Source organism: Carassius auratus, unplaced genomic scaffold, assembly GCF_003368295.1.
Source record: "Carassius auratus strain Wakin unplaced genomic scaffold, ASM336829v1 scaf_tig00015289, whole genome shotgun sequence".
NCBI classification, from domain to species: Eukaryota; Metazoa; Chordata; class Actinopteri; order Cypriniformes; family Cyprinidae; genus Carassius; species Carassius auratus.
Window position 1 is genome coordinate 244,675 of NW_020524576.1, and position 13,804 is coordinate 258,478.

The 13,804-nt window shown below is 39.3% G+C and overlaps 1 protein-coding gene across 20 annotated transcripts in view; it reads right to left on the reverse strand.

The window, feature by feature from the left end:
* Positions 1 to 13,804, reverse strand: part of LOC113074652 (disks large homolog 2-like) — a 178,459-nt gene that overhangs the window by 40,520 nt on the left and 124,135 nt on the right. For 17 of the 20 annotated variants that reach the window (XR_003280682.1, XR_003280681.1, XM_026247485.1 and 14 more), the window contains 8 exons: positions 11,308 to 11,358; positions 9,843 to 9,967; positions 7,599 to 7,768; positions 6,809 to 6,945; positions 6,092 to 6,236; positions 5,778 to 5,943; positions 1,346 to 1,405; positions 407 to 565 (listed from right to left, as the gene is read on the reverse strand). Coding sequence is in view for 18 of the 20 variants with exons in the window: in XM_026247485.1 (XP_026103270.1) it covers positions 407 to 565; positions 1,346 to 1,405; positions 5,778 to 5,943; positions 6,092 to 6,236; positions 6,809 to 6,945; positions 7,599 to 7,768; positions 9,843 to 9,967; positions 11,308 to 11,358 (1,013 nt within the window). In the remaining 2 variants the exon portion in view is untranslated. The remainder of the gene's footprint in view (positions 1 to 406; positions 566 to 1,345; positions 1,406 to 5,777; positions 5,944 to 6,091; positions 6,237 to 6,808; positions 6,946 to 7,598; positions 7,769 to 9,842; positions 9,968 to 11,307; positions 11,359 to 13,804) is intronic. The other 3 variants (XM_026247481.1, XM_026247488.1, XM_026247492.1) reach the window with 3 other exon arrangements.

Here is a 13,804-nt window from a genome sequence, read left to right on the forward strand (position 1 = left end):
AATTATTATTCAAATAAATAAAGTCTAGGTGAGCTTAAGATAATTATTTAATGCATATTTCATATATAATAAAAATTATACCAATCTCAAACTTTTAAACAGTAGTGCATTTTCTACAAAAAAAATAATAAAATAAAATAAGATAAATTGATTTCACTTTGGTCTCTTTTTGAAGGTTGTATTCACCGTATCAAACCTCTGTAGATAGTTAAACAAACAAACAAACAAACAAACAAAAAAACACCAAGGAAAGAATGAGGTATACTAAGACTAGTACATGATAAGCATGACATGCAGGTGACTTTGAAATGGGGCGGGGCATGCAAGTAAGCATAAATTAGGGTGTGGTCAGAGTTTTCATTCACATGCCTCATTCAAGTCCCATGCAGAGCGCTGTGCTCAGTACCTGGAGATCTCGGAGTCAGGGAGCAGGCCTGCGTGATAGTGAGGAAAGTGGGGGATTGAGTGCATGGGGCTTTTATCAAACTCCACTGGGGAGTAGAGATGGGGAGAGGGGGCGCGGTCACTCAGTTTGTTCACAGTGCTGTAAACTGGCTCTGGAGGCCTGGTGTGGGAGAGAAAGAGAGAGGCAGAGAGCACAGCAGCTAGAGTTAGTGCGCTGATGTAGACTGATACAGAGTAGTGACAGACTGATATACAAGCAGGCCATTCCACCTAGTGTCAGACATCAACAAATAAGTCTTTTTGACTAGGTTTACATGTCTACAACACATTAACCCTAGAAGCAAATTTGTTTAAAAATAAAATGGCTATATAAATTATAATAGGAAGACTTTATTTCAATATAACTTTGAATTCTGCTTTCACTTAGTACAATATTTTGCCATTACAAAAACCCATACCGGTCGACCACTAACAGAGAGAGGGAAAGATAGACTAAGAGAAAAAGAGAGAGAGAGGGTGAAACACATAGCAGTGGAAGTGGGAGGAACAAGGAAATAACTGCAACTGGTTAGTATAACATTTAGCTTTGATAATTAGTGTTACAATTTTAAAAACAGGCTATTTCAGTTTCACGATTCTTCAATCAGCATCTTCAATCAGCCCTCAGATCTTCAATGTTCACATTTAATAATTAATGTTCTGTGTCATTGCCAGTGTAAAAAGACTCCACAGGGACTGACATCCAGCGATGTTTTGGTCTCTTTCCTTTCTTTTATTCATTCTCCCTGTCTCAATCACTCAATCTGACTGCCGCTGTCTCATTTTCTACAAACAATCCACAGTCTCTAGGGTTCAAAAACCAAATTAGGCCAGGAGAAGCGTGCATAGTGCAGAAAGACATAATTGAACATTCAAACGACGGCTTGCGTAAGTCGCTCACCTCAACTGGAAGTGCTGGGAATCAAACCTGTGACCTTCCATCTCATCTAACGAGGAATTTCTGATTGGAAACAGACAATAAGTTAGCACGAGGACAAAACAGACAGCAGTTTATATGAAATGTTAAAATGTGCATTCTAAACGGCTGGAATGTATACAGTACTTGTTACATGTAGCATGCAGAAACAAAACAGGGACACCAACAGAATTCAGAACAAAATCAAATATGATAACACAACAAGCCCCCTTATACAACACGACTGGGTTTGACAAACAAACAAAATATTAAATATTAAAATGTGTCATAATCACTTGACTCTAACAGAGTCAGTAAGAGTGAGCAAGATTGCGGATACAAGACTACATTCGACATGTTGCAGATTATATGTGTGGGATATATCTGTGACAGGTTCCTCACCGGACCACATTCTCTCCTCACTCTGTGTTGTGTGAGGCTGAGATGACTGACAAACACTCTTTTACCTTCCCTACATTATACCCTTTTTTCTCTTTGTCTTTCAATCTTTAACAGTACTCACTCTCTCAGTCTCTCACTGTCTGGTTTCAGCACATTTCTTCAAATCCACAGTTCTCCCCTTCTCCTTGCCCTTAAAGGGTTAGTTCTCCTGTGTGTACGGAATACTGTCCATGTCCAGAAAGGTAAGAAAAATATCTTCAAAGTAGTCCATGTGACATCAGAGGTCAGTTAGAATTTTTTTGAAGCATCAAAAATACATTTTGGTCCAAAAATAGCAAAAACTACTACTTTATTCATCATTTTCTTCTCTTCCGGGTCTGTTGTGAGAGAGAGTTCAAAACCAACAGTGTAGTGATATCCGGTTCGCGAACGAATCATTCGATGTAACCGGATCTTTTTGAACCAGTTCACCAAATCGAACTGAATCGTTTTAAACAGTTCACGTCTCCAATACGCATTAATCCACAAATGACTTGGGGGCCATTCACATATCGAGTCTTTTGCGAGCGCAAGTTAGATATTTCCAATGTAGGCGCACGGTATGCACGCTCATAATGGAAGCGACGCGGTCGCGAAGCGCACATCTCACCTTTCAGAATGCCGCAAGCGCACCGCGGGTCTTGTGACAAGAACCAACCAATCAGCTTCATCCTTTCCCGTAACAACGTTGAAAGCTCAGCCAAGATGAAGGAACAGCTGACCATAGCTATATATGGATTGCCATTTTTAAATAAATTTAGTAGCAGAGCTACTGCAAGAGATTTTTAGTGCTGCAAATCCATTTTTCCTTTGCTGAAATTTCCGCGTCTTCAAGGAGAGAGCGGGTCATGGTTGCTAGCAACAGACAGACGCCTCAGGGGCGCAACTGCCCGAGCGCTTTGGAAAGATGGAGAAAGCGGTGCGCCTAGCATTTTCCACGCGTTTTTAGGCACGATATGTGAACGGTCCCTTAAGCTGTTAACTTTTTTAATGTGGCTGACACTCCCTCTGAGTTCAAACAAACCAATATCCCGGAGTAATTCATGTACTCGAACAGTACACTGACTGAACTGTGTGAAGAAAGAACTGAAGATGAACATCGAGCCGAGCCAGATAACGAACAAAAGATTGAATTGTACTCGAGTCAAGAACCGGCTGCATCGGTTTTTGGATCACCAGTAGTTCTTTCGGACAGTTCGATTCAATATTTTCGGTGAACTAACCCTTTTAATACAGGGTCACAGCAGGCTAAATAAAACCATGACAAAACCCTTATTATACACAAACCCTCTAGCACTTCACACTGACGGTGAGGCACAGAGATAGAATTAGGAACAGGCCAGCATCACCAACTCACAATACATATATGGAACCACAAACTTAACATGATTTGTCTACGTAGCACACAGTTATAGACAAACATAGATAACAGATTATATTTTGATGGTCCTGGAACAATATATCATATAAAACATTCATTTTTTGTTGGTTTGTCCTGTCACTGTTGTAATATCCTGCTCTGCATTAAACATCAAATACCTTCTGAATTGACAGTGTGGACAGACAAATGGTTTGAAGAAGAAGGAAATTTGGGTGAGTTAAGGACCAGGGGCCCCACTAATTAAAGTCAGAAATAAAAGTCATTAAGTTCAGAGAAAGCTGTGCCTCAGCAAAATACACAATTTGCTGAATTACAAGAACTCTTTGTCTACACATCTAATAATTATGAATGTCCAGTTCATTGGAGGTGTGCTTAGTAATAATTGAGTACTGACCCAACATAGTAATGCTGAGTGTGTATGTACATGACAGGGGTATGGGATGTTCTACTTCTGCAGCTCTATTATTCATCATGAGTGAACGACCAGGGTGCGGTTGTGTGGGTGTGGGTAGGTCGTGTGTGGTGGTGGTGAAAGTTGTGTCATCTTTTCAGAAAAATGTTAGGTATTTTCATTTTTTGTATAATATTATGGTGTATGTTTGTGTGCATGACTTTCCTCTAACAATGCATTGAGATTATGGCAACATAACCAACATGTCCACCCCCCACCCCCACCTAATTAATTATTCAACTTCTAATCAATAATACAAGATTACATTTATTATGCACATACACATGAAATGCCCCATTCTATTTTTTCACTTAAAATCAATTCCTGAGTCAAAAAAAACATATTTAGTGGTGACAGTATTCTGCCATTACATATTATAATCTTCAGGCAAACCTTTGATTTTCTCAGATTCTCCTGTGGTTAACACAGTAGAGTTGAAGGGGGCTGAATTTCCAGGTGGGCTAATGCTTCCTCTAACACACAGACCACGTAAACCTCTTACAGAGAAAACGGGGTTTAATCTGTTTCTCTCACCTCTTTAAAAGGTTGTGTTCTTTGTTTGGAATGCATGTTGTCATGCAAGTTTAGCATTCATAGTAAAACTAGGTATTTTTCACAGCTGGGGTACATTAACTGTGTTTCTCAGTGGGAGACGTTAACAAGGCCGTCTGGTGAAAGTGTCAAACATAGCTGAGAAATTACAGTTGCAGTGTTGAACTTTGGAATTTATTTAGTAATTAGTTATTCATCTAAAAATACTGCAGGAAAACAAAATGTCATCCCGTGGATTGATGAAGATTATTATGGTGAGCGTGGCCAGTAGCCAATAAGACTACTGGAATTCTGGGATTAAAATTTTAGCTACACACACCCAAGAGGAAACAGCCCCAAAAACTGTTAAACAACCATTGCTAGACCCTCATAACACTGCCATGCAATGCCTCAGAGGTCCAAAACAACCACAGGGTACATTAACACATCAAGAAGCCAGCCGACAGAAAGAGCGTGAGACAAGTTAATCAAAACAGAAGTCTGTTGTGACATTTTTTGCCATTCTAAATTCATAGTTCTCATGGAGTATGATAAATCCTTTTTAGATTTTCCAGAAAACTCCAGGGATGATGCTCAGTATTCATATCACTCTGAGGTTCAGATTGCGTTGCAGTGTACTAAACACATCCCCAGCCCTGCAGTTCTGAACATATGTCTCCCAAAACACCCTTAAAATCAAGCAGGCGTGCAAAAACAAGCTCATGCTGTCGGCATACACTGACATCAACACAGATTTTAGAGTTTGAATCAGTATGATCTTTCTGTCCTTTTTTCTGTAATAAACATATTATGCTGTGTGGTTGCTAGGGTGTTCTATGTAGTTTCATACTGAAAAAAGACCACCTTTAAATCTCTATGATATTGCTTTACTTCTTGCACATTTCGCACCATTTTCAAAGTGAAATATCAAATTAATCTTGCTAAAACCGTTGTGTTTTATTGCATTTAAAAATAATGACTACCTAGGCTAAACCCTAGCCAAAACATAACCAATAGAGTTAACGAAGAAAAGTTCTAATAAATATGCATTACTTTGAAGCAACCACGCCAATTTAGTTGCTTCTTTGCATCTTTGATTTATTTTGCAGTACTCAGACATGTGTGCTCCATAAATACCATGCTGCACCAGGTGAGCTACTGAGCAAGTTTATCAAGTCAGAAAAGCTATACAATCAAGAGCTGGTTATACGATGCAAATAGTAAAATGTGTTTGTTTACAAGTCACGCATTATGATAAACATGAAAAAAGTAATGTGCAAAGAACCATGCAAAAACTGTAAATAATTATTAATTGAAAATCTGCCACTGTAATCATAATTTGTTTGAAAAGGAAAAAAATGTAGGTAGATCCAATGTTGTTCTGCACATTCACAACAAACATGGACCACTAAAAATCCAGGAACATGAAAACAGTATGGAACATACAGGACAGGAGGGAGTAAAGGATGGGACAGTAAATCCCAAAACAATCCCATCACTAGGTGTGATGACGCTGTTTGATTGTCTTTTGGATTTCCATGGGACACATGGGGGAGGGGGGCTACACAGTCTACCTGTGGGCAGTGGCATCTGGTAGAAAGGGAAGGAATTACCGTAGGAAGGAAAAACCATCCAACCTGTTAATGTCCTCTTCCCCCAGCAAGTGCTTGGGCAGGGGGGAATATCGGCCAGGGGAGATGGGCGGAAGACTGGACTTATATTCCAGAGTGCCGTTATTACCAGGGGAAGATATATGATTTTCCATAGCGGGTGAGAATGCTGTAGAGAGACAGAGAGATACACACACTGGCTAATCATAATGCTGGCATTAAAAAAGTAAACATTTCCATTTTACTATTACATTTCTAAGCATTATTCATTTTTCTCTATTATATAATGAAGGGTTAATGTGGTAAGAATCACTCACAGTGTGTGATATCCGGCGGCCCATAGGGGTCTGAGAGATAGACATTAGTGGTTTTCCCAACCTTTAGGTATACTACATCTGACGTGTTCTTCAATATGGCCACTGCTTCTTCATGGGTCACCTCTTCTAGAGTGTAGTTATTCACCTGGGTGAAAAAGAAAACACGCGAGATGTGTTAAGCGGGCAATCCAGAGTTATGTAAACAGTTATGCTCTAGTAGTCAATGGCGATTCAGAGCTGCCAAATGTGTCTTGCCCAGTGGATTACACACAGCACTGAACTTGCTAATTAAATCAAACTCAGTCTTAAAAGAGTTTAGCAACCTCACTGGATTAAAAGCAATGGAGTTTGACACGGACTCTACAGCCAAACTTCAGGAATGTAATCAGCCAATTATGAATACAGCTTCCATTTCCCAAAGATCTCTGAGGGCTGATTCTACACGATTGGACAGTGATTTTGTTTTGTATGAAACATTCAAAAGTTACCCCAAACTCACACCCCTGGTTGAGCCCATTTGAGCTGCTTAAATAAAATTTTACATAATAGAAAAATGTCATCAACAAAAACTGCACAAAAACATGTACATTAAAATACTGAATCTAAAATTAAAAATAAAATCTAATTTAAATTGAAAAGAGAAAACTAAACCAAAAAAAAAGACAAAATGAATCAAATCAAATCAAATCAATGAAATCAGAGGTCAATGAGCCATACCATGAGCAGTCTGTCTCCAACTTGTAACCGTCCATCCTTCTGTGCAGCTCCCCCATCAATGATTTTAGTGACATAAATGCTGTTATCACCCGGGATGTGTTGGTTTCCCAGACCGCCAGCAATACTGAAGCCGAGCCCTATAGGATTTTGAGAAATGACAAATCAAAATGATAGCTGTGTCCCCCCATAGATGCAGTAACTGACTACTAGTAATAAACAGCACTCAAAACTCTCTCCGAGCAGAAAGTACTGTATACACTTTCCTCAAACATAATTTTAGTTTCTCAATTTCCTAGAGGAGAAAACAAGTGTGGCATTGTAGAGTGTTTTGGATTTGAGGAGTCTACGGTGCCTGAAGCTCTTTCTCCAAATTTGTGCAAGTGCTGCTGTGTGTGTATGTGTGATGCATCTCCCTCTGTGTGTTCTGAATAATGCATCAAATCTGTCTTTCTCAGGATATACAGTAGTTCTGTTAATTGCTCCGCCCCAAACAGCAACCAGCAAAAGAGTACTTGAAAACTCTCAGGTTTAGTGGAGTTTCAAATCTTGATTTGTTTTCCATTTCTCTTCACACCCTAGATATGAATGTGTACATGGAGTAAAAGCCTATATTCTTTTATAACAGCAGAAATCTGAAAAAAAAATGGATGCAAACTAGGAATGTGCAAAACTATGAACAAACAAAACTAAAGTAACATTTTCTTTTGCAGAGCAGTCAAGAACCGTGATACCTCCCTAACGCAAATGGTGACAAACAGCTCAGGTTTTACGGTAATTGTAAATCTGAAACCTTTTGGTCCTTTTACGAGTTTGATTTCGGTGACGGTTTCCAGCATTGGTCTCCTCCTGCGCACATAGAGCCTCACAATCGATCCGGCCGCTTTCAGAGCCTCCACCGCCTTACTGTGAGACACCTCCGAGACATCTGCCTCGTTCACACGCAAAATACAGTCATTCACTCTGCGGAGAGAAATAAGAGCGAGGGGTGAGTTTTCAGGAGTCCTCAGTGCGTGGTGAGCCTCCTGCAGAGAGCTCCAGATCACAGCAGCCTATGCTCCAAAGACAGCCGCCTCCTGGGGCATGCTCACATAGAGCAGCTGAGACCCAGCAAACAAGCACACACACTCAACCAAATCATGAACACACACACACACACACACACATGCAAGTTTCTTCTGTTGCTTCATGTTATTCCAGACAGACTTGATGATGGTGAGATCAGATCTCTGTGTGGAGCACTGGCTGCTGTCAGACTCCTTGTGCAAACAAAAATCTCACTGGATTATTACATTTACTGGCAAAAATAAAGTTTGGAAATGTAAACTGATATTTCCTACTGACACACTACAGCAAAATATAGAAATAACTGACTTAAAACAATTTTTAGTTTGTGAAAATACTAGTGGCATCAGACTTTTGCACAGTACTGCAGCCTCCAATCTTTAAAGCCTGCATGATTTATCCAGAGACTGTTCCACTTCCAACACTCCCAAAGTCAAACAAGGGTAGATCAGAAAAAAAAAAAAAACCATACACAATGTAATTGCTTCTCAAAATGCTGTTCACCTCCAGCTCACGATAAATCTTTCACGGCTTACTGGCAAATGTTCAAAGTGTCGTATTCTTTTAAAAGAGAGAATGCAGAATATGGGGAGCATGGGAAAGGGAATGGAAAGAGAAAGAGAGAGAAAGACGCTTGCGGGTATAAAGCCAAATACTGAACGTTAAAGTGGCGCAACTTGCCCAGAGAAAATGAGCAAGACGAAGATTGGTGATGCTCCGAGCCCTGACAGATCTGACTGAGAACGAGAGGGTAAAAGAAAACAGCCAAGTCATGGAGCAGAGCAGGGCAAAAGGCTCAGACTGGGCTGTCACAAGCAGCTGCTGTTCGGAGTGCTGCACACACATGCATACAAAACACAGAAAGATTTGCTCTCTCCCCAGCACAATCTAATTACGCTTCCCTCTAATAAAACAACCCTCTCAATCAACTCCTGAACGGTCCTGACATGAATTCCAAACACATCCAGCCAGGAATAGAAACCCTACAGCTCACCAATATCAATTAAACCTTCAATCTCTTCAGGAAATAGCCAGAGAAATCTTATTGTTCAAAGAATGCTCTTTCATAGATCAGGAGACTTAATTGAGTTCTGCAATATTATTGAATAAAATGTTCTACTAAATAAAAGAGATAATTGAAATAAATGAGATAATTGTTGGCAAACAGCAAGAGTGTCGAAAAAATGTATGTGGGTAGTGTCAGATCATTTATTGTTCGTGGAATGAAAAATATTTAAATTAATATTCAACAAAACTTTTAATTGAAAACCAAATAATAAAATAAAAGAAATACCAGGAACAAAGACAATTGTACAAATATCTTGTAAGTTCCACAAAAGAATGAAAGTCATACAAGTATGGAACAACACGAGGGTGAGTAAACAATACAACCCACATTTTTAGGGTGAACTATCCCTTTAATTTCATCATTCCTTCTGTAAGGTGTCACAATTTTTTTTATTTAAAAGTAAAATCTCACAAAATGAGAAAATAATCTTTGATTCTTAAATATAAACATAAAATGTATAATGCATACTTGTTTGTTTTTACCCTGTGGAAGACTGACATGATAGTGATTTGGTCAGGTCTATTCGTTATCCCCACACATGCCACCACAGACAGTTTTTGTACAGTTTTTAAAGTACCTCTTAGTCAGAGTGTGTGGAAGTCAGCAGAAAACTTTAGATACTTCGGCTCTCCAGAGAGACATTAGGACTGTGATAAACAGCCCGCTTTCAATCATTTACAGCAGCGAGAGGCAAAGGGGGAAGGAAGAAGAGTGAGGGAGGAGGAAAGAAAGACATTGCTCTACAAAGCCAGAGCAATAAGCGAGGTCATTATGTTTCGAAAAAAAAAGAAGAAAATTACCTAGTGATCTACTGAATTTATCTCAATCTTGGAAAGAAACAGTATTATTTCATTCGACAATTCATCAATTCACCAAACTATTTAAAATCAAACCCCTGCCCACCTGAGTCTGCCATCTTCAGCCGCCGCTCCTCCAGGGATGATCTTTGTGATGAAGATCCCAGGATCATCGCCGATGTGAGGGTTATCTGTACCACCTGCTATACTGAATCCCAGCCCTGAGTTACCCTGAGGAAACACACACACACACACAGACAAATATATGAAAGATGGACTGGCCCCTTTATAAGACCTTTGCTTCAGTGAAAAGAGCCTGAATAACAGAACCACAATAGAATGAATGAAAGAGAGATTATTTTTGTAGGAGGTACACTTTGCTACCCATGACTCATCTGTGTTTACAGTTTAGCATGGCACCGGCCTCTTAGCAGCGCAAACTCACAAATCAAAGCCTGTCACAACCGTGGGTGGCTAGAGCCACATTTAACATCTCTGAGAAGTAAATAGGCTAACAGGCTAATATTTTGAAGTGACGTGTTTATGATGGGACTCTCCAGGGTGATGCCTTGGTATAATAAACAGGCTTTTAAGCTTTAAACAAAGTGAATCATGGGGAGAATTCATCTTTGCTGATTAGAGATGTGCCCTGGCTGTGTTGAGAGTTTGTATTTGCTTTATATAGACAGCAAAGTTACGAAAAGGCAATACCAAAACATTAGCATCAGGGTGGAGAGATGGTTTTAAAGTGAAAGAGAGAGAGAGAAATGGGTGACAATAACAGATAAGCCCCTAGCAGCAGAGTTATCCAATTTTCTAGCTTGTAATCTCAGTTGAGTCTGCAGAAGCCCCTGAATGTACACTTTCAGCCTCCTGGCTCCAGGGTCGGACAAATCTGCACTCCCTCTGGTAGTTGACCTTTGCTATTGTCCGTGCTCTGTGTCTAGTCATGTGGATCCAGTTGCAGATGCCAGAATGTAATCTGCAGCCGTATAATTCTCTCTCTCTTTGCCTCTCTCACACTGCCTCTACACTTGCAGATAAAGCATATACAGTACATTGGCCCAATTAAGAGGGTTCTGTGAAATCTGTCTAAATGAAAGCTAAAGAGTTTGTATATATAATGAATTATAAAAGTATTCTTATAGTTACAACAATGCATTCATAAATATGTATACATGGAAACGTAATATGTCAGTGTTTGCATGAATAAATATCAATAGTTTTATAATAATCTGTAGAAAAAGGTTTATATGAAGTATTGCATTGACAGGAGACCTAATATTATGGTCAGGCAATTTCCCTTTTTCGAGAGCTTTTCCACATAGTGACTAGACAAATCTAAAAAGCAATCATCATTAACTCAAATGATCTCACATTTAAAGTCATTACTAATCACAAGATAAGCTCATTCTGGGACTGGTCATGTTTGTTGGTTATGTGTCAAGATCATGCTCCCAAGGCAAGCTGTGAATGACTGGATTATCAGACAGAAGAATCCACACAAGCATAAAATAAGACATATCTATGGATGTGTACTGTGTGAGAGAGAGAGAGAGACAGACACTTACCCGCTCTAATGTAATCTCTTCAAATTCATATTCAATTTCTGTCCCATTTACCTATTGGAGGGAGAAAAAAAATCCCATTAGATATGTTCGCGGATGCAATTCAAATAGGGTATTAATAGGGCTGTAGTACTCGAGTCCGGTCTTTGAATTTGCACTCGGACTTGTCTCGGACTTGGCCATTGGACTCGCCAAGTCTTCTAGTTGGTCTCGACCGAGTCCATCAAAAATATAAAATAAAAAATTTCTCCTTCAAAACAAAACCACATTTGCATGATGTCGCGACTGAAAACGTGTGGAAAACGCTAGGCGCGCCGCTCTCCTTATTTCCAAAGCACTGTAGCCTGCGCTCGCACTCCAGTGGCGTCTGCTGTTGCTGGGCAACCATGACCCGCTCTCCATGATGACGCAGAAGTTTCAGCAAAGAATAAACGGAATTCCAGCTCTTAAAATCACTTGCAGTAGCTAATAGATTCATTTAAAAAATGGCTATCCTTGTACAACTATGATCATCTGTTTCTCCATCTTGCCTTAGCTTTCAGTATTGTTCCGGGAAAGAATGTGCATGACCAGTGGTGAACTTACTGCGACCTGAAAAGTTTAGATGTTTCTAATTTAATTTTCTACCTGTTAGATTGTGTTTTATTTACGTCTACACCTAGATAGCCTTTGATAGCCTAGATAGCCTCTTTTTTTTTATCAATAAACGCGTATTAATGTATAGCCTTATGCAACAATTACATATGTAAATTTTAAAAACTTTATATATGACATTACATATTTACATTTTCATGTAACAGCCAGTATTTGTATCTGTAAAAATCACAAAATTTTTCCTATCTGCATTCGGATACAACATCGTACAGCTAGGCCTACTTGATAAGACTGTTATGACTTTTTATATATTTTTCGTAGTTATCACTGAACAAGTATGTCGTGTTAAACTGACATAATTATTAATTTCTAAAATAATATTTATCATGCAAGCAGAGAGATGTCATGACAAACGTGTCATAGTGATCATTTGAACACGACTGAATCCATTCAATGCACACATTCTCATTACGCAGAAAACTTTGAGCGAGTCTTAATGTTAATGAACTTCACTAAACAGATGTGTGTGTTCCACGCAAACCAGCAAAAGGTAAATACATGTAGGACAAGTACACAATGTATCCGTATCTAAGCTGATTATTAGCCTACTCTTGAGAGAGAACTGATTTGGTTTTTGAGAGACGCGCAGCGCGGCTGTTTGATTGGTGAGCGCGCTGTGCTTATTCCATTCATTCGTATCATGGTAGCCTAAGCTTTCAATATTTGCCTTTTAAATATATACAAATAATATAACGTGTAGCTATGATGTATTATTATAGGTAAAATTACTCTTGCAACGCTCTGATTTCTGAGAGATAAACAGAGAGGCGACAACAATGCGGTGTTTGATTTACGCTCTTTTCACTCATAAAGTTTACATTCATTCACTCCTGGCGCTGATCCCATGGCTCACCTGTTATCTAGCAAACACCAGACTCTGTCAGCTTCAGCCGAGTACTCAGGCAGAATTATTCCTTGAGCGTTATTCGTTTTTTAAGCCATTATCCGTGCCATTCCGAATAAAGTATTCGGCTTCAGGCACAACCCTAATTATTACATTACATATTTTATTTTGACATGCAACATAGATAAGGTCATATAGTAACAGCTCCACGCAATATTGTAATTCTAAAATTCACGTCGTACTTGCAAACACTATGTATGCATTATGGTTAATGCATGCTGGAGTAGTCGATTGTTTCCGACAGAGCTCGACTAGATATGACAAAAATTTCGCTGTATTTATGTGCGCATGTCCAGTAGAGCCAAACGTATCCATTCTAGCCTTGCTGCGTGCATTTGTCATATCTTGAGCTTTGCGTGTGTCTGTGCACTGTGCCAATTAGGCATAGTCATATACATTTTTGACCACAGATATAATGTCAACAAAAAATAAAGTACATAAAAATTATTTGACCTTACAGTTCCAAACTTTGTTTGTTTCTCCAAGTTTAGCTCCCAGGGTCGGACTGGGGGTAAAACCACTCATTAGCAAGGCCCCAAAGGAAGAGAGGGCCCTTGAAAAGTATGAATCTGAAATATATATTTTTTACCTGGATATTTTCATGTGTGGGGGCCATGGGGGCCCATCAGGACTGCCTATGCATAGGGCCCAGGATCTTGTTTAACGCCCCTGTTAGCTTTAACCCTAATTATACACACTCAAGCTCTTACTAGACACACTAATCGTCCAGGTGTTTTAAGGCCTTCAGGACATTGGCCCTCCAGGATGTAGTTTGGAGACCCCTGTCCTACAGAGTTGTTACTTTGCACATGGTTTTTGATCATTACAAATAATAATGTAAAATGATTTTCTTAGAATAGGAGATATGCTTTCTCTTGCATCACAAACATTATCAGTAGTTAAGTATGTGGTCTTGAAGAGGACCCTTTTTTCTTTCAATTT